The 25,880-nt window shown below is 58.0% G+C and overlaps 12 protein-coding genes across 12 annotated transcripts; 7 read left to right on the top strand and 5 right to left on the bottom strand.

The window, feature by feature from the left end:
• Positions 1 to 390: 390 nt before the first annotated feature.
• On the top strand, positions 391 to 2,412 carry VTJ04DRAFT_6255 (uncharacterized protein; the record flags this gene model as incomplete). Its single annotated transcript, XM_069364456.1, has 1 exon — positions 391 to 2,412. One exon carries the CDS (start codon positions 391 to 393, stop codon positions 2,410 to 2,412), a length of 2,022 nt encoding a protein of 673 aa, XP_069218281.1.
• Positions 2,413 to 2,714: 302 nt separating this feature from the next.
• Positions 2,715 to 2,921, top strand: VTJ04DRAFT_6256 (uncharacterized protein; the record flags this gene model as incomplete). The annotated part of the gene is made up of 1 exon (XM_069364457.1): positions 2,715 to 2,921. One exon carries the CDS (start codon positions 2,715 to 2,717, stop codon positions 2,919 to 2,921), a length of 207 nt encoding a protein of 68 aa, XP_069218282.1.
• Positions 2,922 to 2,978: 57 nt separating this feature from the next.
• Positions 2,979 to 3,523, bottom strand: VTJ04DRAFT_6257 (uncharacterized protein; the record flags this gene model as incomplete). Its single annotated transcript, XM_069364458.1, has 3 exons — positions 2,979 to 3,084; positions 3,186 to 3,376; positions 3,476 to 3,523. 3 exons carry the CDS (start codon positions 3,521 to 3,523, stop codon positions 2,979 to 2,981), a joined length of 345 nt encoding a protein of 114 aa, XP_069218283.1.
• Positions 3,524 to 3,982: 459 nt separating this feature from the next.
• VTJ04DRAFT_6258 (uncharacterized protein) lies at positions 3,983 to 6,053 on the top strand (the record flags this gene model as incomplete). The annotated part of the gene is made up of 3 exons (XM_069364459.1): positions 3,983 to 4,050; positions 4,780 to 5,105; positions 5,179 to 6,053. 3 exons carry the CDS (start codon positions 3,983 to 3,985, stop codon positions 6,051 to 6,053), a joined length of 1,269 nt encoding a protein of 422 aa, XP_069218284.1.
• An 884-nt stretch (positions 6,054 to 6,937) lies between these two features.
• VTJ04DRAFT_6259 (uncharacterized protein) lies at positions 6,938 to 8,658 on the top strand (the record flags this gene model as incomplete). Its single annotated transcript, XM_069364460.1, has 3 exons — positions 6,938 to 7,183; positions 7,260 to 7,602; positions 7,691 to 8,658. 3 exons carry the CDS (start codon positions 6,938 to 6,940, stop codon positions 8,656 to 8,658), a joined length of 1,557 nt encoding a protein of 518 aa, XP_069218285.1.
• Positions 8,659 to 9,585: 927 nt separating this feature from the next.
• On the bottom strand, positions 9,586 to 11,514 carry VTJ04DRAFT_6260 (uncharacterized protein; the record flags this gene model as incomplete). Its single annotated transcript, XM_069364462.1, has 3 exons — positions 9,586 to 10,007; positions 10,067 to 11,314; positions 11,391 to 11,514. The coding sequence occupies 3 exons, from the start codon at positions 11,512 to 11,514 to the stop codon at positions 9,586 to 9,588; spliced, it is 1,794 nt and encodes a 597-aa protein (XP_069218286.1).
• An 886-nt stretch (positions 11,515 to 12,400) lies between these two features.
• Positions 12,401 to 14,158, bottom strand: VTJ04DRAFT_6261 (uncharacterized protein; the record flags this gene model as incomplete). Its single annotated transcript, XM_069364463.1, has 2 exons — positions 12,401 to 13,982; positions 14,037 to 14,158. 2 exons carry the CDS (start codon positions 14,156 to 14,158, stop codon positions 12,401 to 12,403), a joined length of 1,704 nt encoding a protein of 567 aa, XP_069218287.1.
• A 326-nt stretch (positions 14,159 to 14,484) lies between these two features.
• Positions 14,485 to 14,892, bottom strand: VTJ04DRAFT_6262 (uncharacterized protein; the record flags this gene model as incomplete). Its single annotated transcript, XM_069364464.1, has 1 exon — positions 14,485 to 14,892. The coding sequence occupies one exon, from the start codon at positions 14,890 to 14,892 to the stop codon at positions 14,485 to 14,487; it is 408 nt and encodes a 135-aa protein (XP_069218288.1).
• Positions 14,893 to 15,646: 754 nt separating this feature from the next.
• On the top strand, positions 15,647 to 16,591 carry VTJ04DRAFT_6263 (uncharacterized protein; the record flags this gene model as incomplete). The annotated part of the gene is made up of 3 exons (XM_069364465.1): positions 15,647 to 15,838; positions 15,901 to 16,308; positions 16,385 to 16,591. 3 exons carry the CDS (start codon positions 15,647 to 15,649, stop codon positions 16,589 to 16,591), a joined length of 807 nt encoding a protein of 268 aa, XP_069218289.1.
• A 719-nt stretch (positions 16,592 to 17,310) lies between these two features.
• VTJ04DRAFT_6264 (uncharacterized protein) lies at positions 17,311 to 21,111 on the bottom strand (the record flags this gene model as incomplete). The annotated part of the gene is made up of 6 exons (XM_069364466.1): positions 17,311 to 18,551; positions 18,616 to 18,910; positions 18,967 to 19,056; positions 19,123 to 20,822; positions 20,988 to 21,022; positions 21,107 to 21,111. 6 exons carry the CDS (start codon positions 21,109 to 21,111, stop codon positions 17,311 to 17,313), a joined length of 3,366 nt encoding a protein of 1,121 aa, XP_069218290.1.
• A 3,067-nt stretch (positions 21,112 to 24,178) lies between these two features.
• On the top strand, positions 24,179 to 25,447 carry VTJ04DRAFT_6265 (uncharacterized protein; the record flags this gene model as incomplete). The annotated part of the gene is made up of 1 exon (XM_069364467.1): positions 24,179 to 25,447. The coding sequence occupies one exon, from the start codon at positions 24,179 to 24,181 to the stop codon at positions 25,445 to 25,447; it is 1,269 nt and encodes a 422-aa protein (XP_069218291.1).
• Positions 25,448 to 25,484: 37 nt separating this feature from the next.
• VTJ04DRAFT_6266 (uncharacterized protein) lies at positions 25,485 to 25,730 on the top strand (the record flags this gene model as incomplete). Its single annotated transcript, XM_069364468.1, has 1 exon — positions 25,485 to 25,730. One exon carries the CDS (start codon positions 25,485 to 25,487, stop codon positions 25,728 to 25,730), a length of 246 nt encoding a protein of 81 aa, XP_069218292.1.
• Positions 25,731 to 25,880: the final 150 nt, after the last annotated feature.

A 25,880-nucleotide genomic window follows, 5' to 3' on the forward strand; every position in this document is an offset into this window, starting at 1 on the left:
TCCAGGTTTGGAAGAAGACACCTTGATGGGACAGATGAAAGAAGGCTGCCGGGCTGTGAGTGGCGGTAGGCCGCAGGGGATCAGGGACGGCTTGCCGGGGGCGAACGGTGGGCACGAGACAGCGGGACAGTGGGGAAGGTTTGGCGCCGAAACGGCGGGACATGTGCTGCGGCTTGGCTTGGCAGAAGCTGGAAGCTGCCGGATGGATCCGGCAAAAAGAAACCCGGAAGCGGAAAGTGGGAAGCCCGGTAGGAGCTGCATCTCGACCTAAGCTCTGGTTTTCCCAACTTCACCCCTCCAAACTCAACACCATCACCAAGCTTTGTTCTCCTCCAACAAAGCTCTGGCCGCCAAAACCCCCAAGTAGGACGCCAATCCAGCGCCCACACCATGGCGCCTGCATTGGCCCTGCGGAGGGCCATCAGCCGGTCTACGGGGTTCCAATCCCCAAAAAGACCTCCGTCAATATGTCTCGTCTGTTCCTGGACAGGTCGACACCACCAACGACGACTCCAATCCTCTTCCTCAAACCCCCGCAAAGACCTCCACCGCGCCCTCTCCGACCTCCAAACCCACGCCCCCAACTACGCCAACCTCCCCCGTCTCCAACTCGCCCTGCGCAATCTCTCCGAGCCGGCCGGCCACGAGTCGATCCGCGTTGCCGTCCTGAACCTCCCTCCTCCCAACACCAGTAGTAGTAGTACAAAAACAGAAACAACAACAACAACCACAGCACAACGCCTCCTCCGCCTCACCCTCGCCGACCCCCTCCGCTCTCCCGCCGCGGACTGGGAATACACCCTCGAATCCCACCCCTTGCACGACCGTCCCTTGATCGTCCGCGTGGACGGCGGCAACGAGCAAACCAGCCAACAACAGCAAGAATGGCCCGGGATAGACATTGTTTTAGAGTCACAACACCAACAATCCCAGACGCACGCCATCCCCGAAGTTCGGGCGAATGCCCCGCTGCTGCGGGATGCGGGGTTGGAGGTGCTGCTTGCCGACGGAGGGTTTTTAGCCACCGCCGCCGTTGAAAAAGGGAGGCAGGCCGTGGAGGACGCGGTGCTGACGCCGACGGTGGCCGTGGCGGCGACTACGGCGGGACATGTCGCGCCCGTGGAGGCGCCGGTGCATGTGGCGTTGGTGGTAGGGGAGGGGGTGGATGGGGCGGGGAGGGTATTTGCGGCACTGCCGGGGGGAGAAGAAGGGAAACAAGAGGTGGTTAAGGGGGTGGTGAACTTTTCCAGCAAAATTGGCGCTGGGGATTTGGAAGGGTGTCCGTTCGCCGTGGTCAACGTCGACTCTGCGGAAAAAGGGTTGGAGCTTTTCCGCGAGAATGTCGCCAACGCCAGCAAGTACGAGACGCTATGGACCGAAGCCAACATCCGCGCGGTGAGCGAGTGGCTACGCAAGGCCGCCTCGCCCAAGGAGGACGGGACGACCAAGCCGCCGGTGCGTAGGCTGATCGGTTCGTTGCTACAACAGACCAGGGCCAAGCTGGAAGAGGAGACTAAGCGCGAGGAATCTGTCGAACGGCCCAAGACCACCACCACGGTCCAGCAGTCCGAGGCAGCAGCTGTCCAGCTCTTCGAGGCATTGGCAGACTGGGCGAAGAAGGCGCACCAAGAACTGCAGGAGCAGCTCGACCTCGGCTTCGTCACCGGGTCGTGGAGCAGGCTGAGCTGGTGGAAACTCTTCTGGCGCGCCGACGACGTCGGGATGGCCGCCTCCGAACTGGTGGCTGTCCGCTTCCTGCCTCAAGCAGAAAAGGACCTGATCTACCTTGCCGGCCGGATCCGCGAAGCAGGGCTCGCCGAGATCCCGTACACCACCCCTACGCTCCTCCCCGAATCCTCAACATCATCACCACCATCAACAAAAGCAACAACAACGACAGAACAAAATCCCGACACAACCACCCCGTCCTCCTCCCTCTCAGAAGATCCCACCACCCCCAACTGGCCCCAACACATCCCCTTCACACGCACCTACATCCACACCAAAACCATCCCGGCCCTGCAAGCTCTCGCCCAGCTCCTCGTCGCCGAAGCCGCCACCCTCTCCGGCCTCAGCACCGCGCTGGCCGCGCTGTCCTACTTCTCCGCGTTTGGCGGGATCTACGAGTGCGGCGCCATCGCGGCGCTGGGCACCGCGGTCGCCTGCCGCCGGATGCAGCGGCGGTGGGACGAGGCGCGCGAGTTTTGGCAGGAGAAGGTGCGCGAGGAAGGACGCAAGGCGGTGCGCGCGACGGAGGAGAGCGTGGCGGAGGTGTTGAGCGTCGGGGAGATTGTGGTGCGGAGGGAGGAGAAAAAGAGGTGGGCGAGGGAGAAAGCTGAGGGGGTGGAGAGGAGGGAGAGGGTGAAAGAGGTTTTGGAGAGGGCGGAGAGGGCTTTGGGGAGGTTGAGGTAGGTGAGGTTAGATTAGATTTAGGTTAGGTTAGAGGTCTGGGTTTGGTAGCGTGGTGTTTGTCTGCTCCGCGCTGTGTAATATTACCTAGGCATAGAACTGGGATGGGATATCTGATGTGTGCTGTATCCATCTCTAGATGGTATTATTAGACCACGCAGCTTCACTTGGACATATACATGGCGCCGGTGGCTAGCTTGTACGGCTTGCGTCAGCCTGGACGGAATGAAAAACATACGAGAAGGCCAGAATATCGTGGGTGTGGTGTACATACCCTAGATTGTCTTGAAGGTTTTCTTCTGCCCATGTCTTCATGTCTCCGTGGGCGGCGGTATCGGCTTGTGGCATCGGCCAGCCTGATCCCGATTCTAATCCGCGGTCTTTCCCCTCCTCCTTTGGTATTATTCCATTTCCCCAGATTCTTTTCTGCCAATGACGCCGAATTGACGCAGCATCCCTTCCCATTCATTCACATGGATGTCGACATCATCATGATCAAAACCCCAACATAACCGACCATCGGCAAAACCACGTGTGGTAATCTTGTCCGTCCTTTTTCCTCCACGACTTTACCTCCCACGAGCACCAGCCCTCGCCCTGCTCACCGTCGCCCTGCCACGTGCCAGGCCAACACCTCTGCCGCGGACGTTGCGGCTGCGGAACATGGGTGCGTTTCTATTTGTGTCGAGCGGTCAGCGAACAAACGAACCAATCATGGATATCCAAACAGTGGGACAATTGTTGGTTTTGGGGGGAAGGGGGGGGCGGTAACACACCTCAACATGTCGGGGACGATAAAGAAGCGCACGTGGCTGCCGCGGATGTAGACCTGCTCGAGGTGGCTGACGCGGCCGTCGCGGGCGGTGACGGTGATGTCCTTGAGCTGGACGTTCATGTTGTCCTCGGCCTCGATCAGCTTGCCGCGGTAGGTGGTTCCGGAAGTGATTTCGAGGGTGACAATGTGGCCCTGTTTTGTTTTGTTGTGTTGGTGGTTAGTCGTGGAACTTGAGTCGGAGATGAGGTTGGGTTGGTTTGGGGTTTGATTGTTAGGAAGGGTAGAACGTACCTGGGCCTCATTGAGGAGCTTGATGGGGATGCCGATGGAGGACGTCATTGTCGCGGTAAGTTAGGTGTGTGAGGCGGTTTGATCAGGGCGGTGATGGATGGTGGAGTGTGGTTGGAGTGACGGGAAGTGAATGATGGACGCGATGATGGATGCGTTGCGCTGCGATGCGCTTGCCCTGCGAGGCGGTCGATTTTCCGGAGCTTTGGGGTCGGGTCTTGGCAGAGACAGACCCACTTTTCCGTCCGCTCCGGGCAGCTGGCCCCACTGTGCCGGTGAGCTCCCCGCTTGTTGTCAGCCCTGTCTTGGTTTCCAGCTCCCAGACCTCTTCTTTTTCTTCCATCCAACCGGGAACTTCCAAGTTCTGGCTTCTCGCTGCGATGCTTTCTCAACCCCTGAGACAACAAACAGCCTTAAGACGCACCAGCATAGACTCGGTCTGTGTGAAGACGAATCATGTCTTCCTTCTCCTCTTCTGAAGAGCTTCGGGAACAACCCGGCACAGAGAGGATGCACCACGGGCCCTGGACCCGGGAGCAGCGGCCCGCAGCGGAGACCCTCCAGCGCCGTAGACTCCGGTTCGTCAACGGCGGCAAACCCGGATGACTCTCCGGCACCCCCATGTCACATGAAATAACTTCCAGCCATGTGATAGGTTTCTTCCTCTTTGTTAGCGTGACCGCCACAAATGGATGCCGCAGCGCTGGCACCGTTGGGCATCAAGCTGCCTGCACCGCCATGACCCCGGGGACGTGTTCATAGGTGGCCCTCGCCATGGGAGGCCTTGGTCTGACGCCGCCTTCCGCCCACTGGCTAGTAAGACAGGTTGTCGCGTGAAGGCCGGCATCTTTCCATAGACCGGTCGTCCGCTTGGAGTCATGCTCGGAAGAGGCTGCAGCCTTACCCGTGCCAATGACCAGGCAAGCTTTGCCACTTAAGTCACCAGTCATGAAACAGGGCCGTCGGCTGATCTTGTCCGGGCTTGGTCATTCGATTCTTGTCCTAGAAAAGAACCATATGGATTCGATTGCCTTGCGCCTTGCCTTGTTGCCGTTTCTGTCTTGGTCTCTACTCCGCAGCATACCTTCCTTATGTCGCGATGACCCAGCTTGATGCCATCTGCATATGTCATCCCTCCTCCACAGCATCTCATCTCTAGCGAAAACTAGTATTTCTTGACCTTGAATTCCAGTATCACTGAGCAGAACTCATGCGCCAGTTGCTATCATCTCTACCATCCATTCCCTGATGTCATCCAAAAACAAAATACCCAAGACTCGGGAGTATTATCTCTCCACGAGTTCCAGCAGGGACTTTGCCTGGTTCCTGTTCAAAGCAGTCATTCCCCCACCCAAGAGGAAGCCGGGCCACCCGTCATCTCAAAAGGCTGCTCTGCCTCCTCGCTCCAAGCCAGCGCCCCAGTCAGCACCTAAAGCAGAGGAGTCAAGCATGGAGCTCATGGCCCCGGACGATGTAAAAGAGAGGCAAACCGCCAAGGAGAAGAGGACGGACTCGGCCAAGAACCCCAAGCCGAGGACCAAAAAGAAGGGGTCGAAGCCTGGTAGTCTGTGGTCGGCGTGGTATGTGAGTGAAGATCACAGCTACATGTGGCGTGCTAGGCGAAACCACAACAGTATGTCTGCCCTGGATGTTGTAGTACCTACCTATGCATTCATAGATGCATACCTCATACTAACACATCGTAGAAGCATGGGACTACCAAATCTCCCCGCGCCACCAACACCAACCATCCTCCGGACCCCAAATCGAGGTCACCACCCCAACGGCATCAAGCAGCAGCCTCAGCCAACAATGTCCACCACCAGACAACCCGTCCGGGTCCCCCTACCTTAGCCCGACACCAGACATGGACTCCCCCAAATCCTCCTGGCCCACCATCCTCACCACCTCCACCGGCCAACCCACCAACGACCTCACCGCCTCCAGCAGCCAGACTCTCGCCACACTACCCAAGGAAGGGAGCGCCTTCGAACCTCCGGATCCCGTCGATGCCGGTCATGACGCCCAAGCAAGCGCCACGACAACGTCCAAGACAGCCAGGCTGGGACCCAGCAGCAGCTCTGCCGGGCGCAAACGTCCCGTCGGTCCAGTCATGCGTCTCATCCAGGAAGGAACCCGCAACCGTCGACAGCAGCAGCTCCAGCAACAACAACTCCAACAACAGCAGCAACAAAAATTCCGATCCCAAGCAAGCAAATCAACCACGGCGCTCAACACAACCACCACCACCCTCGTGCTCAGGGACGGAGAGAGAGACGCGCATAGCGATTGCACGGATGTGAGGTTAGCACAGCCACCACCACCTCCTCCTCCGGAACCGGTTCATAAAGCAGCAGCGGCTGCCACTACGAGTGCTGCAAAGAAAAAGAAAACAAGCACCGCCGCCGCAACTACTCCGGCGCAAAACCGCGCCATGGCCAAAAAGTTTCACGCCAAGGTCAAGATGGAAAAGGAGATGCGGATGGATCCCAAGAGGAGGGTCAAGGCGTGGTTGAAGAAAGTGGATGTGGATTGGGGGTTGATTCCGTTGGATGCGGAGGGGTTGCCGGTTTATCGGTGACGGTGATGGACAAAATGATGGTTGTGGTTTGCTATGAGTGATACCCCCATTTTGGTTCGTTCATTTGGTGTGTCCTTATTCTGCTTGACCTCGATACCAGATTACCTACCTGACTTTTCTTACTAGTAAGTATCGAAGAAATAAAAACTAAGAGTTTAATGCTCCTCCTGGAGTCCAATTCTGGTTTACCGCGAACTTCCCCTGATGCTTAAGCCATTGGTGACGGACATGGAGATCAAGATCAGGTAGTTGAGTAGTCGCATGACATGTCGTCAAAAGGAAGTATTTGCCACATGCCGGCTGCGGTACCCACACACAAATCGCCCTCGCCATCATGTTCCTGATCTCCAAGATCTCCAAGTCTCCAACGCCAAGTTTTCCTGCAGCCAGCCAGATGCATCCGCGGATATCTATCGAAGGCACACCTGCAAGGGACAGCCGAGACAGCCCTTGCGATAAGGCACAGGAACCCAGACAAATGCAAGAATGCTCATCAGATCTATCAATTACATCTCTAGGATTCAAAGCTAGAAAGCTTGGCGTACATCTTCTTCAATTGACTGTTCACGAGTGTTGATACTCCCAATCTCGAGTCAGGGGCAGGATATCACCACAGCAACCCATCGTTATCTTGGCCGTTGCTCGCTAACCAGGCCCGTCGGGGAGCTACCCGCCCAGACGTCACCAGGCCCCAGCCTCCTGACGTCGGCGAGGCACCTTAGCGGTCAGCCGGCCCACCTGACCTCCAACGCCAACAGGGCACTCCTCCTCCTCCATATCATCACCACCCCCTCCTCCCCCAACAACAAGACCAATTCCAACTCCATTCTCTCAAAGACACCACCCCTTTTGTCGCGCGCCGTATACCAAACTCCCAAGCAAAAATGACACGCCACACTCCCGAGTTCCTGCGGGCGCGCAGCTCCAACCTCTCGCTGCGCTCCGTCGTCCTCGAGCAGTCCGTGACCAACAAGGCCTCCGACTTCATCGTCGACAGCCAGATGGACGCCAAGGACCTCAAGCCCGAGGCTTTCACCAAGCCCTATCTCGACTTCATGACCGAGAATCCCACCGTCTTCCACGCCGTCGACTACTTCAAGCAGAAGCTGCTCAAGGCCGGCTATGCCGAGGTGAGTCAACAACCCCCCGCCCAACCCAAGACGAAGCCCAAACACTCACACGCAATGTTTCCTCACCTCGTCGCAGATCTCGAGCCGTGACAACTGGGCGGACAAGATCAAGCCCGGCGGCAAGTACTTCACCACGCGCAACGGGAGCTCCATCATCGCCTTCGCCGTCGGCCCCGCGTACAAGCCGGGCGACGGCATCGCCATGATCGCGGGCCACATTGACGCGCTGACGGCGCGCCTCAAGCCCACGAGCACCAAGCCCAAGAACCACGGCTACGTGCAGCTGGGCGTCGCGCAGTACGCCGGCGCGCTCAACGAGACGTGGTGGGACCGCGACCTCGGCATTGGCGGCCGTGTCATCGTCCGCGATCCGGAGACCGGAAAGACCGAGGTCAAGCTGGTCAAGCTTGACTGGCCGAGTATGTTTTTGTTCTCCATCCATCCATCCCAACAAACTTTCCGTCTGGTCTGATCTATCGAGACACTAACCCCTTCCCTCCTCTCTAGTCGCCCGCATCCCAACTCTGGCCCCTCACTTTGGCCTCAGGATGACCGGCAGCGGCAACCGCGAAACCGAAATGGTCCCCATCATCGGCCTGGACAACTCCGACATTTCCTCCACATCCACCACTTCATCAGCCCCTGTTGAACCCCTCGGCGGCGAAGGCAGCTTCATCTCCACCCAACCCCCTCGCCTCGTCCAGCTCATCAGCAAACAACTCAACCTCTCCTCCCCGACCCAAATCCTCAACTGGGAACTCGAGCTCTTCGACACCCAACCCGCCGCCGTCGGCGGTCTGGACAAGGAATTCATCTTCGCCGGCCGCATCGACGACAAACTCTGCAGCTGGGCGGCCTTCATGGCCCTCCTGCACGCCAAATCCACCCCTTCCACCGGCGGAATCCGTCTCGTCGCGCTCTTCGACGACGAAGAAATCGGCTCCCTCCTCCGCCAAGGCGCGCGCGGCAACTTCCTGCCCATCACCATCGAACGCGCCATCGAATCCCTCTCCGCCTCCGCCAACGTCCCCTTCGGCCCGGGCTTGCTCGGACAAACCTACGCCAACTCGTTCCTCGTCTCCAGCGACGTCACGCACGCCGCGCATCCCAACTTCCCGCAAACCAACCTCGCGGGCCACTCCCCGCGGTTGAACGTCGGCGTGGCCCTCTGCGTCGACGCGAGCGCGCACATGACCACCGACAGCGTGTCCATGGCGATTTTGGACCGGGTCGCCGAGCTGAGCGGGTGTGTCAACCAGCGGCACATGATCCGCAACGATTCGCGCTCCGGCGGGACCGTGGGCCCGATGCTCAGCGCGGCGATGGGCGTCAAGGCGGCGGATGTGGGCATCCCGCAGCTGAGCATGCACAGCATCCGCGCGACGACGGGGAGCTTGGATCCTGGGTTGGGTGTGAAGTTCTATAAGGGGTTTTTGGATTACTGGTTTGAGGTGGATGGGGAGTGGAGGAAGTAAGGGGTCTATGTAGGACATACACACTTGTTCGAAGGTCAGGTGGGGAGAAGGTGGAAGTGTGATTGGGATGGTGAAGACGGTACGGTTGGGTAGAGATGCATGGTAATGCTTGGAAGAGAGTGGATTGGAATGGTTTTGGAGGCGAGGATGGAGAGAGTGCCTAGATACGTCTGGTTTGTTGCGTTTTGGACAAGTCGTCCGTAGATTTGACGAGCGCCAGTCTGCTGTGGCTAGGTATTAATGACAGCATCAACTTCTACAATCCATCATTTTTCCTATTCCAAGTCCCGTGCTTTCTCTCGATCTCTAGATGTAAATGATATACATACACAACGAAACCCTCCTCCTCCACACTTCGGACGGGCCGATAGACGTAAACATAGCAACTTGCACACCATTACTCAAAGGAAACAACGCAAAGCAGAGCAGAGAAAGAAGAAGAACACTGTCTGTGTCTCCGTCTCTAATAGGTCCTAGCTATGCCATGCCATGCCATGCCATGTGCGCAGCCCAGCCTAGCCAGCCAAAGCATTCGTCCTTTTCCTTTCTTTCGGCCACGAAAACAAGAGGGAGAAATCACTCGAAAAGAGAAAACCTTTATTTCCCCATAAAAAAACCACAAGAACCACACCGCCCATAACCCCCACCAGAGACCCCTAGATTATACGCCAGACATGAGAAAACGGACGATAAAACGTCGGAAAAGAAAAGCTGAATAGCAAACCATCGCAGCTGGACACCCCCGTCCACATCCACCGCTCCAGCAGGTAGGTAGGTAGACACTCAGGTACCGCAATCCATCAGCCCTTCGATAAGTACCAGGATCACACCGAACCGAACCGAACCCACCACCTCACCTTCCCAGCCAGACACGACCACAGCCGTAACCCAGCATTTCACACACACCACACACCCGACTTGTTACTTTTACTCCCCCCTCACCTTAAACGTCTTCCCGCTCTTCTCAAAGATCGTCTCAAACGAGCTCTTGATCTGCGCCCTGGAATGCTTGGGATGCTGGGCCGCAAACAGCTCAATGACGCCCACCTTGCTGAGGGTCGGCATGTTGCGGACCAGGGCTTTGAGCTCCTCCTGCATGTCCGGGGGCAGGAGTTGTTGAGACTTTTTGCTGCCTCCAGCAGTGGCGGAGTTTCCGGCGTTGGTGGAGTTGAGTGCTTGGAAAGCGTCGGCCGGGGCGGCGGAAGATGACCCCTTGGCAGCCGAGGCACGCGCCTCCTGAGCGGTGCCTGAGGTTGCTGCGGATGGGGACGGGGAGGGCTTAGGTTTGTTGGGAGGGGTCCAGTAGGCGGTGGAGAAGGGGTCGATGCTGTGGTGGTGCTCGAGGGTTTCTGGTTTTGTTTGTTAGTTTGCTGTGATGCGGGTGGAAACAAAGAATGGAAATACTCACCGAGAATAAACTCCAGCCGGTACTTGTACAGCTTCGGCTCCGCTGTCCTCCTCGTGCGGTCCTCCCAACACGGACCGGTAGCCTCGGGCTCCATGCCGCCGCTGAAAACCATCCTCGAGGGTCCAACATCCTCTGAATCATCCAGGAAATCATCCATATCCTCATCACCGTCAATCTCCTCCTCCTCATCGTCGAGATCATCCACGTCCTCGCCCTCTTCGTCCACCCACTCTGCTTCCGAATCATAGTCGTAGTTCAGCGAGGGCAGAACACGGTGCGAGGGCTTGCGTGCGAGCTTCTTCAAGCTCTTGACGCCGGGAGGCAGGCCGCTGACGGTCCCGACATAGGCCGGGCGCACGTCTTCCTTGAATTTGATCGACTTGAGAGGAACCGACCTCAGCATCTTGAGAGCGTCCTTCATCTGGGCGGTCTGCGACTCCGTCTTGACGTCCGACTGGCCCTCCAAGTCGGCCATGATCTTCCTCACGCTGGGGTAGACCCGACCGCGGCGGATTTTGCAGGGCAGCTGGAGAGTTTCGAGCGGGTCAAAGCGGAGTGCCGGGGCCTCGCGTTGGCCGGACAGGTACTCCTCCAGTATCCTCGACTTGGCCTCCCTAGTCTCTTTATCTACCTCACAGCACGGGTCCACGGCCATCCGGACATGCTCCTTGACGAAGAACGGCTTGACCGACTGCTCGTAGAGAGACGGCTCCTTGGACTCTTTGGTGGTGGCATCGGCGGACTTGGTGTCGGGCTTTGGCGCGGCAGGATCCTTCTTGGGGGCGGGGCTCAGACCGAACATGGCTGTGAGTTTCATCTGACTCCGGGCCTTCTTGGCCTCCTCCTCTTCCTTTTCGCGCTTCTTGCGCTCCTTTTCCTCGAGAGCCTGTTTCCGCTCTTGCTCCTTCTTCGCCTTCTCTTGCTCCTTCTTGGCCTTTTGCTCGGCCTTGGCCTTCTCGGCCTCCTCCTTCTCACGCCGTTTCCTCTCGCGCTCTTCTTGCTTCTTCTTCTTCTCGGCTTCGGCTGCGGCCTCACGGGCCGCCTTCTCCTCAGCGGTAGCACGCTTCTTCTTCTTCGGGGGCTCGCCGGTGGTCATCGAAGTCGAAGTAGTCTTGGCCGTGGAAGGCTTGGCGGGGGTCGAAAGAGTCGATGGCGGAGCAGGGCTGCTAGCCAGCTCGCTCAAGACGGAACTGGATTTGGAGGGGGAGGCCGCAGATGCGGCGGGAGTACAACGGGTGTCATTTTCCTCTGGAGAAGGGAATCGCAGTGTCAGTCGGTGTGTTCGTTGGCAGTCAGCACAGGGCACAATTGAACTCGAACTCACTATCACTCAATGAAGTGCCGACATCAATGTGGTCAGTAGAAATCGAAGCACAAGACTCGTCGAAGTCGTCGCGGCAGCGCTTTCGACCGGCGAGGTCCCCTCCGTTTTCGAAGTTGGTCGACATGGTGAGAAGAGACATTGAAAACTACCCGCGAGGTGCGGGAAGTATCGGAAACGAGGACCGATCAGACCAAGTAAAAACAGGAGAAATCGAATCGAACTGTTGTCGATGGGGGAAGGTTGCAAAGGGCGGTCGACACCAGCGATCAACGCTTTTCGTACACGAAATCGGGGGTTGTTTGTTGATGGAGTGGACGAGGTTACAACGAATGAAGGCTGCAATAACGAAGAGTGGAGGAGGAGGAGTTGCTTTCGTTGGAAGGCGCTCAGGCCAGCAGCAATTGGGGCCCCATTGAACAAGGTTTCCCGCCAGGTGGAACGTGGGACGCGTTGGGGTCGCGCCCTCCTGAGACCCGCGCGTCACGCGTCATCTTAAATTAGCGTGTCATGGACAAAGGGATGTGTGGCGGAAATGTGGCTTGGGTTCTGTGTGGCGGTGAGGAAGCCCAGAACCTTGCCAGCGAACTTGGGACGGAACGGGACCTGGATCTGCCAGACTTTCAGCCATGGATTGCTCCTCGGTGGGGCTGCCAAGCGGGCTGGTCCTAACTCTAACCCTAACCCTTGCTTAAACCCTTTGGTCCCACCCTTCCAACGAATGAATCTCCGACTTCGACTGACCTCATCTCGCGACGTATTTCTCTACAATTGAACCATTCATGCAGACCTTATCCGAGCATGCATGCTCTACTGGACCTACTCCTGCACTCTAATTTCTCATGAGATATGGGTGTGCCATGTACCACCACTACTACCTGACACTGACCATCACTAACACTCAAGAAACTCCAAGTCGCTATAATCGACCGCAGATGCATTACCCCGACCATGTGAATCCTATACTTACCTCTTTGCCTCAGCCCAGCCCAGCCTCATCCCGATGGAGCTCATCATAACGTCTTCAGGTCCACAACCACCAAACTGGTCCCCAACGTCGGCATCACCGGCACGGACAACTTACCCCCTTCTAACACCCACTTCACCCCTCCCCATGGCGAACCCCGTATCCCTATCGCGTCCGGCACCTCCACAACAACCTCTCTCACATCCACATACCCCCCATTGACCACGCTCACCAGCATCCTCCCGCCCATAATCCACCCGGCCGCGTCCAGCACCTCCGTCCCGCGCGCCTTCGCCACCAACTTCCTCGGCCCCGTCCCCTCACCGGCAAGAAACCTGACCACCTCCCGGCCCGTCACCGCCGTCGCCAACGCCCCATGTGCGTCCGCCAGCTCCTTGCTTGTCGGCCACAACCACGAAATCGCGCCCTTGGCGCCGTGGTTCAGCGCCAGCAACACCATCGCCCAGCTCTCCTCCCTGCTCGGATCGCGCAGCCAATAATCCTCCCCGTGAAACGCCTGCGGGTTGAACACCACGGGCTTGTGCCACCTGCCCAGCCATCCCTCCAACGTCCTCCACAGATCCAGCCGGTCGGGCACGTCCTGCACCGTGCCCTCGCAGTTGTCGCACCCGCAGTCGCCGTGCGTGGCGTTGCACTCGGTGCCCCATTTGGACCAGGTCGCGTTGATCCCGATGGGGTAGACGTCCGCCATCAGGATGTCGGCGGGAGAGGAGTACTCGGCGAAGTAGTAGTTCTGGCAGTTGAGGGTGACGGCGACGGGGTGGTAGGGGTCGAGGGCGCGGATGAGATCGTAGACGGCCTGCGGCGCGGAGAAGGGGTCTTGCCACCCGTCGGGCTCGTCGGCGGACCAGTAGGCGAAGAGGCCGTCGGCGTCGCGGGCGGAGAGGACGTTGGAGCGGACGAGGGTGATGTTTTTGTAGAAATCGCGCAGGCTGTACATGATGCGGATGGGGGTTTGCGTAGACATGTAGTGCAGCACGTCGGGGGAGTCGGCGAAGGTGGTTAGGGGGACCATGGCGGTGAAGTTGAGGCTGGCGTAGACGTCGATGAGCGAGGTGTCGTTGAGGCGGAGGAAGCCGTCGTGAGAGGCGTAGAAACCGTAGGGGAGAAGGGGTTGGAATTGGTGGTTTGTGAAGCGAGAGCGGTAGTACAGGTTGCCGGAGAGGTTATCGATGCGGGTGACGCTGCCAGAGGGTTTGGTGGGGAGGTAGAAGAGGGTGGTGGTGGCGGTCCAGGTTGGGAGGCCGTTCTCGGGGGCGCCATACAGCACGACCTCTATGGGGCGCAGGCTGGGTTTGAGGCGGGAGAGCTCGAAGCGGAAGATGTTGCCTGTGGTGTTAACGACGACCGTGTTTTGGACGAGCGGGTCGTTGGTCTCGACGAGGTTGATCGTAAAGATGAGGCGGTCTGCCCATTTGGATCCGCTGGAAGGGAAAGGCCACGCCTTGCCATGGTAAGGCGAGAACTCCGCGTTGACAACGAACTCGCCATACTGTTCGTCATCTAGGTAGAGGCTATACCGAGGCCGGAACTGGACGTGGAGGAGAGGAGCGTCAGGGGCAGGGGGAGGACGCTCTGTTCGTCCACCGGGGTCGAAGTTGGGGTATCTGGCTCCAAGTCAGTGGGTGGTCAGCAGTCTTGAATGACAGAGCTGAGCTCACCCTGCTTCGTAGACCTTTCCACACCATCGAGGCCAGTCCGGATGCTCCCCTGTCTGCTGACCGCCGACGATGTGAGACGTCGCCAGCAGCCAGGACCACCGCCAAAACCGAGCCCAGGCCATGGTCCAGTTGACATCAGGGGGGAATCGAAACAACGGACGAAGATTGCGGTGGCCCACATGCCTTAAAACCCGTCGAGTCTTTACTTTACACCTCTGCAAACTCCAATCCCCGCTTCCATGGTGAGTGAGACGGTACCTGCATTGCCTGTGTGCCGCCACTTTATCCAAATGCAAGAGTCCAACGAAATAGTCCTATCTCCAATTATCCCAACTTCCTAATTCGGGTATCCAACATCGGCTTATACGCATGCCTCCCATCTGCCGCCCTGCCCTCCGGTGCCGCGGTGTAACCCCAGCCCGGCCAACATCCTCCTCCCTGCTAGAAATCATGAAGACAAATGCGGCGGCGCCATATTGGCCAGCACCACCCTATATCCATCAGGATCCTCAAACGTCTTCCCGACGCGGTCCCAATAAGGGTTGTAGCTCTGGACGGGCGCAAACCCGGCACGTTCCATGCGTTGCACGGCCTCGGTATGAGCCGACTCGTCCGGCAGATAAAAGATAAGCAGGTGGTCCTGGGTGGGAGCGCGGCCGACCTCGTGGCCCCGGTGTTTGGTGAATTCGAGGTGGTATCCGGCCGATGGGTGGCCCAACATCACTCCGTCAAAGCCGGCATGGTCGGCGAAGCTGCCGAGAATCTCGAACCCAAGGCCGTCCCGGTAGAAGGGGAGCAGCGCGTTGATGTCATCGGTTGGTCGTGCAATGCGGATGTGGGCTGTGCTGAGCGCCATGATGAAAGAGTGGTCTGCGGTGCGACAAATGGGACCGAACGATCAGCGCCACACTCTGAGACTGATGCTGTGTTTGCTGCTGTGGCGAGTCCCGTGTTGACAATGAGGTCTCACCTCAGACAATGAACCAAGTCGAGTCTCTTGGAACTCTTGTGCTTTGTTGACCACAGTATCCCGACCTCGATGCTCAGGTACCAGACCAAAAAAAAAGACAGAACTGAGTCACACAAACCCACAAAATCCAGTATTAGTAAATCCCCTGGCGATCCGGGCCATTGTGGTTTGTAACGACAGAAGTGGAGCCATGATCGGCTGCCGTCCAGGTGCAGGCCGCTGCAGTTACCGGGCCAAGCCACTGCCGGGCCCCACCCCAGCGCATCATGTCAGCGGCCGTTCGGCGCCGGGACGCGCAAGCAAGGCGGGCGCAACCTGAAGTCGAGAAATGCAAGAGAAGTCTTGGGATGTTTCACATGTTGGGCTGCCGCTCCTTCTTTGCCAATCCTTCTTTCCAGCCTTTTTTTGCTTGACGCCAACACTCTCGTTTCTAACGGCACTTCCTCAACACCGCTCCCGTCGAGTTCAGACCTAATATTCATTCACAGCGCTGGCAAATCCCGACTGAACCCAACCCGTCAGCGCCTCGCAAACGAGGAATCATACCACCACTTCGCTACCCCAGCCTTGCACGCAACTTCAACTTCAAACCCGGAACGAGAAGAAGCATCACCATCAACCTTTAGATCCGTCACCCAAAATGGCCCCTCCCCCTCTCTTAGCGCCACCAGCGCCAGAACCACACCTCCTCCCCCGCGGCGAACTCGCCCGCCGGGACCTCACCGTCAACGACGCCCAGAAAATCACCCTCGGCATCATCGCCGCCTACATCGTCGGCATCGCCCTGCTTTGGAACCTCCCATACATCCGCTGGGTGCTGTGGCCCTTCAAGGTACATAAACACGTCCTTCCCACATCTCGTGTGTCTGTACTAACCCGAACTCTCTACACCAGATGCTCGTCATCGCCTTCCACGAATTCGGCCACGCCTTCGCCTGCATCCTGACCGGCGGCAAGGTCACCGCCATCGAGCTCGACCCGCGTGAGGGCGGCGTGACCAAGATGCTGGGCGGGAAGCAAATCATCACCTTGCCGGCGGGGTATCTGGGCTCGTCGCTGATCGGCGCGCTCCTGACGTTTGCGGGGTTCAACATCAACGCCTCCAAGATCGCCTCCCTCGCCATCGGCGTGTGCTTTCTCTTGACGCTGTGGTGGGGGAGAAAGGATTGGCTGACGTATCTGACCATTCTGGCCGCCGTGGGGTTGCTGGTCGCCTGCTGGTTCATCGCACACGCAGAAGCCCTGCGGTTTGTCGTGCTGTTTATCGGGGTGATGAGCTCGTTGTATAGCGTGTGGGATATTGTGAGTTTTATTTTCCCCATCTACCCCAATAAACCACCCGCGCCCTGTTGCTAACCTGCTGATTTCTCATCATCAGTGCGACGATCTCATCCTCCGAAAAGTCAACTCGTCCGACGCGAGCGTTTTCGCCAAGCGCTATGGCGGCTCGTCCCAGTGCTGGGGCGTCATCTGGTCCATCTTCTCTCTCGGCTTCATGGCCGCCTTCATCGTTGCCGCGATTGCCGCATTCCCCCAGTCGGCGGCGCAGCAGAGGGAGGATGCTCAGAAGTTCTTGCCTACGTAGAGGACCTTGCCTAAGAAGAAAGTAAACAGCCGATATCACGTCATCACGGTGGTCTGTGATACAGGGTAGCGTGGAGTTGGGCTTGCTTTGTTTGTGACGGCCTTTATTTATGACTTGGCACCACGGGAGCCGGATGATATCAGGGACGAGAGGAATACCGGGAATTTTCTGGGGGGGCGGCGCTATTGGTTCTGGGAAGGCGTTTATATATGTCTATGGATGGGATTGCCGAATGGGTTCTTTTCTCTGTCTTGGGCTTGGTTATGCTCTACGTACAGTTTCTATGACTCTTCGACATGATGGATACCTAGGTTATGTACGTAGGATAATGAAGAGCGCGCTCAGAGCGGACGAAACTTGTCGAGTAAACACTCTTCTGGCACTCGAATCTCGAAGACGGGGAAACAGTATGGTGATCTGTGTACGCTGAAAATGGATTTTAATGCCCTTCAAACCCATGATTCAAACACAACATTTTTAACTAACCCAATGCTCCGATTGCCTAGGTCCTTTTCCCCCATTAGATCTCCTGATCCAAACAATGCAACCCACAGGATGCAAAACCAAACAGCAAATACACATGGGTATCACCAACTCCCCCGTCTAATACCCATCCCCTCTAAATCCCATGTTAGATGCGACCCAAACGCCAATCCCCCACCATTAACCCTATTACCCTCCCCTATCCATTCACCTCACTCTTCTCTTCCCAATTACCACTACTTCTTCTGGCCCTCCCCCTGACTCTGACCCTGCTGTTCACCCTCAACCACAACCCCAACCCTTCCTCCACCATCCTTCCCCTCCTCCTCCTCCTCCTCCTCCTCAGCAACACTTTCTACCACCCCGACATCAACACCAGCATCATCAACCCCTTCCTCTTCCTCTTCCTCCTCCTCTACCTCCTCCTCCTCATCCCCGTCCTCTTCATCATCCACAACACAATGCCCGCCAATCACCGCCACGCCCACCCCGCCCACCTCCTCCGGCTCGCGCCCGCGGCGCTTCTCAAAGTCCTGCCGGTGCGCTTCGGCCATGGCTTGGCGGATCGTGCGGCGGGATTCGGCGACGACGTCGGTCATCCGCCGGCGGAAGCTGGTAGGACCACCAGCTCCAGCAGTAGTAGTGGTAGTAGGAGGCTGGGTGGACGGTGCGGCGGCGCCTTCTTCCATCACCCCTGCGGCAGCGGTGGTGGAGTCCATTGACGGAGTGGGGAGGTGGTAGCGGCCTTGTTGGCTGGTGGTGGGAGGCGCGCTGGCTGCGGAGGGGGAGGGGCGGTGGCCGGTGGTGGTTGTGGTTGGCGGGATGAGGGATGGACGACGGCCGGTGGTTGTGGTTGTGGCTGGTTGGACGATAGATGCACGGCGGCCGGTGGTTGTGGCCGGCTGGACGAGGGACGGACGACGGGGCGGAGGGAGGCTGGTGCGTGGCGGGCTGCCGGCTCCGGCCGCTGCTGCCGGCGCCGCCGCGGGTGTTGCTGCCGTTTCCGGAAAGGAGGGCAAAGTCGCTGCGGACGGGGGGCGGGCGGTGGCGGAGGAGGAGCTGGTCGCTGGACGGGTGGTGGCGGTGTCGTAGGCACCGTCGGTGATGTCGGCAGCGGGAGCCGTGGGTTCCTCGAGGCTTGGCCGCTGGACGAACAGCTCGAGATGGTACGGCAGCGGGGTGTCGCGGGCGGCTTTGTAGTTGGCGACGTTGCCGCAGTGTTCGTTCTCGACACGGAAGATGGCCCAGATGCCGCGGCGGATGACCTCGGCCGTGGCGACGAGGAAGGTGACCAGGGTCGAATGCTGCGTGTTGTGCGTAAAGATGGCGTAAAAGACCCAGGAGAAGCGAAGGATCGGGTCGATCACCATGACGGCGTAGTAGATCCAGACCGGGCGGAGGGCGGTGATGTCGCGCAGGAAACGCGTCCTCGCGTTGGGCTGCAGAAGGGAGAAATCCATGAAGATATCCCACACGGCTGGGAACCTTTGTTAGTTTCCAAGGGGTTCGTTTCAGGGGAAAATGGGGGGCGGAATGCTTACAGCAATAAATGGCGTTGATCGTGGCAAAGGTGATGAAGACGCTCAGGTTGGTCTTGGTGTTGTCGAGGCGGTACAGGCTGAGCCAGAGAGCCGTGAGGATGGTCATGGTATACTTTCCGCAGTTGACCAGGTGCGGGAACACGTTCCTTGTGTCGTAGTAACGCCGGATGCACTGCAGGGCACGCCAGATGGGCGGCAAGGCGGCAAAGAAGCCCATAAGGCGCGAATGGTTCGAGTTGCAATGGTCTGGGTTGTCCCAGCGGTTGGCATAGAGGCAGAAGAACAGGTTGATATTCTGCGGAGCAAGGTCAGTATCAGCCGATGTTGAGAAGGGGACGAAGAACCACATACACAGGTGGCGTATGTCAACGAACACCAGATATCCCCCAAGAAGAAGTCGCGGAACTCGACTGGATACAGGCCCGCCAGGAGTAGCCGGAACTGCAGCAGTTACGTCAGTGAGTGCGGAAGAGCAACATGACCTGCTTGGATAGGGGGCAACCGTACATGAGAGTACACGAACCACTTCCTAGCCTTGTGATGGAAGATGGGCGCGGGTAGAAATAGGATGACCACGGAGATGCCGATCAGGAGAACGGGATAATACAGGAACAAGTCCTCCCAGTACTCTCCAGCCTTGGAAAAGTTGAGCCAGATAAACACGCCAAACAGCGCGAAAAAGAAGCTCGGGAACTCGGCCAGCTGCCGCCAGTGCAGGACGTGGCGGGCATCGAACTCGAAGATGAAGGGGTAGTTGACTTTGTGCTTGGTCCAGAGGTGGCATGCGAAAGTGAAGAGGAAAAACAGCAGCAGCATGAGGAAATATCCTCCATACAGCTGCAAAAGGTAACTCGTCCGCTCGAGAATGTCCTCGTAGTCGTCGTTGAAGAGGAAGTCGGCTCCGTACACCAGCCCCTGAGCGGCGAAAACGGCCCCGATGCCGATCATGATGCCGCTCCGGAACGCGCTGCCGGACGTATCCCCCGGGCCCTTCTGCAACCCCCTCAGCTTGCCGGCGGCGATCTTGTGGTTCCCCTTCTCAAAGTATCGCGCATAGAGGTCTTCGACGGTGCGGATGTGCCCGTCCAACACGTCGCTGTTGACGAACCACGACTTGTTGACCTTTTCGTTCATGTAGCGGTACGGCGGGCGGGCGTTGACGGCCTTGTCGTACTTCTTGTTGAGCTTGCGGAAGGCCGTTCGGTTCAGCAGCGCGTAGGACTTGAGCAGTTCCAGGCTGCGGTAGAACTCCTGCAGCGCCAGCTTGAGCTTGCGCTTGGCGGTGCGGTAGGGGACGTCGTTGCTCTGCGGGCGGCGGGTGTAATCTTGCATTTCGACGGGGCGCTGGCCGGCCAAGACGGGAGTGTGCGTCATCTTTTGGAGGGCTTTGGAGTTGGGCCCGGGCTTGACGAGCCGGTCGCGGAGGGGGGCGATCCAGTCCGTCTCCTTCTTCCATGTCGCGGTTTTCGAGGCATCGGCGCTGCGGCTGCGGCTGCGGCCCTGGCGACGCTTCTTGGCCTCGGCGATCTCGAAGGTGCGGCGATTGCGCATCTCGTGCAGTTGTGCGCGCAGGGCCTCGAGGCGCGCGGTGGCTTGATCTTCCTTCTCCTTATAGAAGGTCTCGATCTTGTCCAGCTCGCTATCGAGGAAAGCATGGAAGTCCTCCTCGGCTGCCCGGGCTTGGTCGAGGGCCTGGGCGGTGGCGTCCGGCCCGGCACGGTTAGACATCTGCCGCGCGAGGGCCTGGCCGCCGGTGAAGAGGCGGCGCATGCGCGTTGTCATGCCCGGCTGGGTGGCGGCGGAGGAGTTTCGGCGGTGGTTGAAGCGCGGGATGGTAGCAGCAACGGAGCCGCGGCGGGCTCCGGCGGCGTTGGAGGGGACCCGGAGGGCAGGACCGGGGAGCTCAAAGTCATTGCCGCTGGCCGAGATGCTGCCGTAGCGGACCCGGCTGGCCGGACTCTGGGATAGTTCGGAGCGCTCATCCTCGGCGCGTCCATTCTCCACGTCGCGAGGGCTGCGCCTGTCAGGCACGCTAAGAGCCTGGGTGAGGGGAGAATACTGCTGGTCAATGCCACAATAGGAGGCGGGAGTGGTGGTGGAGGATCTCCTCGCCAATGTTGGCGTCGTGTTGGCACGGGCAATGGCGCGGGCCACCGCCTTGATGTGCTTCTTGCCAGCCTTGTAGTTGAGGTATTTGGCGCGCCATTCTGGGAGCGATGGTCAGTACTGCTTGATTGATTTCATGTGCTTGGTCTGTCCGACACTCCTGTCCATGCTGCCGCATGTTGGAGTATGCTGGACCATGATGTAAGTTTTTGTGTGGAGCCGGCGGCGTGAAGAAGAAACACCAACACAATCCTAAAACTACATACCTGGGACGGCCTCTCTCTCGAGCTCCTTCGCGAACCTGAATAGCGGTCGTCAGTCTCAAATGTTCGTGGCGGCTCAGTTTCGGTTGTTCCTCTCTCAGGAAGGTATGTATATCTCTTACTTCATGATGTCAATTCCATCATCCAAACGCCAAATAAAATATCAAAAGATCGGCGAATACTTGGCGCGAAAGCGGTTGTGATCATGCCGATCGGGATCGAGGGTGATGTTTGGAGGAAATGTGTTTGACCCGACCTGTGTTCACCTCCTTTCTCTTTTGTGTCGGTGTGGCTCGTGACCTACGCTCCAGTCTCCACGGCGAACCTTAGACCTGGATTCTGGCGACACAGGTGTATGTATGTGGATGTTCACGGTGAGCGGCCTCTCCCTTTCAACTCCCAATCGGCGGCCCCCTCGGGCTGCAACAGCTTCTGATTGCTGTCAAACTTTTTTCTCTTCCCTGTCGTCCCTGTCACCCTACAGTTGCAGAGCCAGGCCCGGCAGTTTGGAGCGTTGCTTGGCGCGGTTCGGAGCGGCCGTGCGGTTCCTGGCGACCAACGGGCTTGCGATCCGCCAACGGGGGTTGTCAGAAGCCAAGGGCCAGCGGTCAGGGGGCAGCCAAGCAGCACACAAGCGTGAAACACAGTGGGCAGGTGGTGGGCGGATTGGTCGGCTGTTGTCGCCAGTCAGAGAGGTGGTCTTTGGGGTTCTGGATGTTGGTCTTGCAGCTTGCCCATCCACTTCGCGCGACACCAAAAGTCTGTAAAGTTCCGTTTTCGAGTGGCGAAATGCGTCCTAGGCAGGTATTTGTAGATAATGGATGCCAGGAGCTCGAGAGTGTCTCTTGTTTTTTCTCGAGGTGGCACAGCCCTCCCTTTATCTGCACGTCCCAGCTGCAAACGATCGATCGGATGGGGACCTCGATGCCGAGCCGGCCCGCGACTATCGCTCTACCATGGACACTCGACCGACTTGGCAATAAGTCGACAAATCGTCTGCCCTACTGCTATGTTAGGCAGTGTCTACATTTACATTGACGAAGCAACATTCCTCATTCTCAGTCTTACTGTGCGTGAGATCAGTTTCTCGCTGGGATGACATTTTTCATGCCGCCGCCTGCTAATGTTGCATCGTCTCTGAGAACCCGGAATCGCAGCATGGCGTACGAGTTTCACCCGGACATGGCCGATCTGGGAACGCCATGCCTAACAGCCAAGGCATTACTGGTCAAGTTAGCGGTATATGCCGTCCATCTGGGTACTGGTGGAGCAGGTGTGTCGCATCCATCTTCTGGTGTATGTAGATACATACATACATACCTTACCTCAGGGACATGTATATTATATCTACATTGGACACTTTTGCTCCGAACCTGCATCTCCTTCCAGCAACATGAGTTCATGATTCGGCACGGACAAGGCGCCTCCACCCACTTGTTTCGCGGTATGAAATCCTCCAGTTGGTTGGAGAGAGGTGGATATTCCTCTCCTTACCTCGATATGGTGGAGGATTTGGTGAGGAACCTGGTGAGGGGATGTGCAAACCACCCCACGTCGCACGCTCTAGAGCCTCCTGCATCCTCTCTGGATCGTTGTGAGGTGCATGGCCCTATCGGGAAGTTGAACGACTCGCTATTGGCTGAGGTGCGATCCAAGAGCCTGAGGTTGAGCCTGTGGCATCCGTGGACAAAGGAAGTATGACAGCGCAATTCTGGAGGCTGATGTCGCGTTTCGTTGGCTCGAGCAACGAACCAAGACAGTAGAATTTTCAAACGACGTGGACGTTGGAAAGGACTCATTTGAAAGACGAGGGCAAGGGAACGATAGCGCAGGGTTTCGATGTTGCTTCCCAGCATAGGAATCCAAAAGGGCGCCTCGGCAAATGATGCTGATCGAAGCATTCTCCTCGATACCTGCGACTTTCTGTCGGTATTTATGTGGCTTGTGCTACTTCAGGACCTGGGTTATACATAAAGACGACACAGCCTTGAGGTTCCTGTCAAGCTTACTCGACGTTCATCCCTCAGACCAAAACCATCCAATGGCCCTCGGCCAAAACCCGGATAACCTCTGGGGAGTTTCCTTGTTGACAGCGCATCTGAAACGCCGTCAGTCCAAGTTGACACAAGCACGTGCGAAGGTGGGAGCGGATTCATCTTCCTGCCTTGGCTCCAACCCCACATTCATGACGTTGCCCGCTGCAAAACACCAGGCCGACCCAACTCAATGGCGGATCGACAGGGCCGGGTTGCTCCCGTTGGCCAAATTTAGCGCATTCCTGGACATCAGACAGTCAGACGCATTGCAACACAAAGGAAGCAAGTGGTGTTTCGTAGAAAGGCGTCACTTTGCAGACAAACTTACCTATTCATATGAAAATAAATTTTCCCATATGGTTTTTTGACGTAATTGTCGATGCACGTTGCTGAGCTGAGGGGCACAGCCAGCTGAAGCAACTCGGTCCCAATTTGGATGGTTTGCTCAGGCACCCCTTTCCCCATTTCCATTTCGAGTCGCAGGCGACAAACTCCAAAAAAGTCCTGGGACATTCCGTGCACACCTGCCTTCCTCTCTCCCTCGGACAAAAAAACCACAGGCACTTTGCCTCTCAACACCAACACTCGTGGTCCTGCGGTCGAGGAACATTTCAAGTTATCGACATCATCCCACTGTCACCAAACCCGATGAGCCGCCTCGTCCGCGCGCTTAGAGTGCGACGGTCCCCACAAGATAACATCATCGCTCCGCGTCCCAGGACCAAGGTCGAGCGCTGAATGCAACGTTGACTCCCACTGCCCACTTCGGCCCGGTGCTTCCTTGGGCGTCTGCTCCCTCTTCCATCGGCTTCCTCCTCGCCCACCCCTCCTCAATCCTCGCGTCTTTTTGACATAACTACTGTCTTCGAGGATCCGAGGATTCGCCAGACAGCCGCATCGGGGTTGATTCTTCGCTTTCCCGAATCCCCCGACGAAATCTCAACCCCGGCTTGGTGCCCGTGAATCGCCGCATCGCCGTCATCCCCTTCTCTGCATTCCCATCCCCATCGCGGCGCCCTCGTATTTCAGCCTGCCTCAGCTGGCCTAACTTCGCAGACAACAACATTATCAACGACCAGCTGAAACCCCATTGCGAATCATCTTTCCCCTGCCACGGCTGCATCGACACAGCACACACATCTTGCGCCTGCGTCCGCCATGTCGCACATGTGGTCACCCGAGCCTATGGCTGAGACCCGCCGGCGACCGGCTCCAATGGAACCCATGAGCAACGCGACCTATACGCACAGCCGCACAAGGACGACGTCGTCCAACGTCTTTCCTTTCCCCGTGCAGGCATCCTATTCCCCGAGCCCGGCCCCGCCACCAGTACCAACACCAGCGCCAGCGCCCGCTCCAAGCCCAGCTCAGTACCAACCGCAACCCCCACCTATTCACCTCACCCAACCACCTCCGCAACATCACCAACCCCAATATCACCAACAACAACAGCGCCGCTCCCCGAGCGTCAACACCTTCAGCACCATCTCCAGCAACGGCGCTGGCGGCATGCCCCCGCCGCCAGCCGCTTACCGCACCTCCCCGACGCTCGACATTCGCCGCTCCACCTCGAGCCACCACTCCGGCGGCCTCCCCAATTCCCCGCACCCGGGAGGCGGCTACGTCGCCTTCCTGCGCAGACAAAAAGCTACTGTCTGGTGCGACCGCGCGCAGTACGAAGACCCGCGCTTGCTTGCCCAACAACGCGCTGCCAAGCAGCGCGCCAACGCCGAGCTCATGAGCTCGCTGAACGGCCTCGGTCTCGGCTCGCTCGCCGGCGGGCGGACTGCCACGGGTTTGTCCGCGGGCGGCAAGGTGGCGGCCAAGATCCGGCACCACGGCAAGCCGACCGTCATCGGGTATTTACCGGGGAGCAATTTCAACAGCGTCGTGGGCGGAGTGCCGTTGCGGTTAAGCGCGACCGAGGTGGAGGGCGAGGAGAGCGAGGAGGATGAGCAGATCATGCGCTATCACCAACACCGCAGGCAGGGGAGCGCGGGAAGGAACAGTATCGGCAGCGCCGGCCGGCGCACCATGACTTACCGCACCTCCGCTCCCCAGGCGCGTCAGAGCCCGGGTGACACGCCTGAGCGGAGTGGGTCGCTCGTCGGTCAGCCGTCTGCCCCGGCCGGGTACAATGCCTCCAATGCGGCTAACAACACCAACACCAACTCCGCTGCTGCCGGAGATAATAACGACGCTAATAGCATTGGAGGCGATGACGCGGCCGAACGGCTCGATACCCTCCCCGAGCTTGGGTTTAGTTCAGGGAATGCGGCGCAGAACAGCAAGAAACACGCCGTTACGCGCGAGAAGAGCGTCAAGAATAATAGCGTCGAGGAGTTGAGACGGAGGGGCAGCGTGGATGAGCGGACCATGACGCTGACCGGCTCGGCGGGGAGGTTGTATATCGCCAACCCGGATTAAGGCCGCCCGGTCATATCTGGCGGGACGACGGGATGGGATGGATGGGAGGAAGAGGAGAGTATTGGGACTGGTTCCCGTCAGCATCGGCGGACTTATATCGTCCCGACTTCTTGGTCTATTTTTCGGGTTTCTTGTCCATTTTTGTTGCTATCATTTCTTTGGATCTTCATTTTCTTGGAGATCTTGGAACGCTAAGGATATTGTGACCTTTGCGGGCTGTGTTTTTTTCCGTCTGGCGTACATAATCCCCATGTTGTTCATGCTCCAGCTGGGATTATGGTAATTTGTTTGTCCTAATGCACCCATACCCATATCATCGTCTATTCACCCATGTCATGCTTCGCTGACTTGGAGTTGTGGATACAATGAGCTTGGGAATGGACTGTACTAGGTGAGGCAGAGGAGAAGGTCTTGGGAAGATACCCAGTACACG

Source organism: Mycothermus thermophilus (genome assembly GCF_041956435.1).
Source record: "Mycothermus thermophilus strain CBS 625.91 unplaced genomic scaffold VTJ04scaffold_4, whole genome shotgun sequence".
Classification (NCBI taxonomy): Eukaryota; Fungi; Ascomycota; class Sordariomycetes; order Sordariales; family Chaetomiaceae; genus Mycothermus; species Mycothermus thermophilus.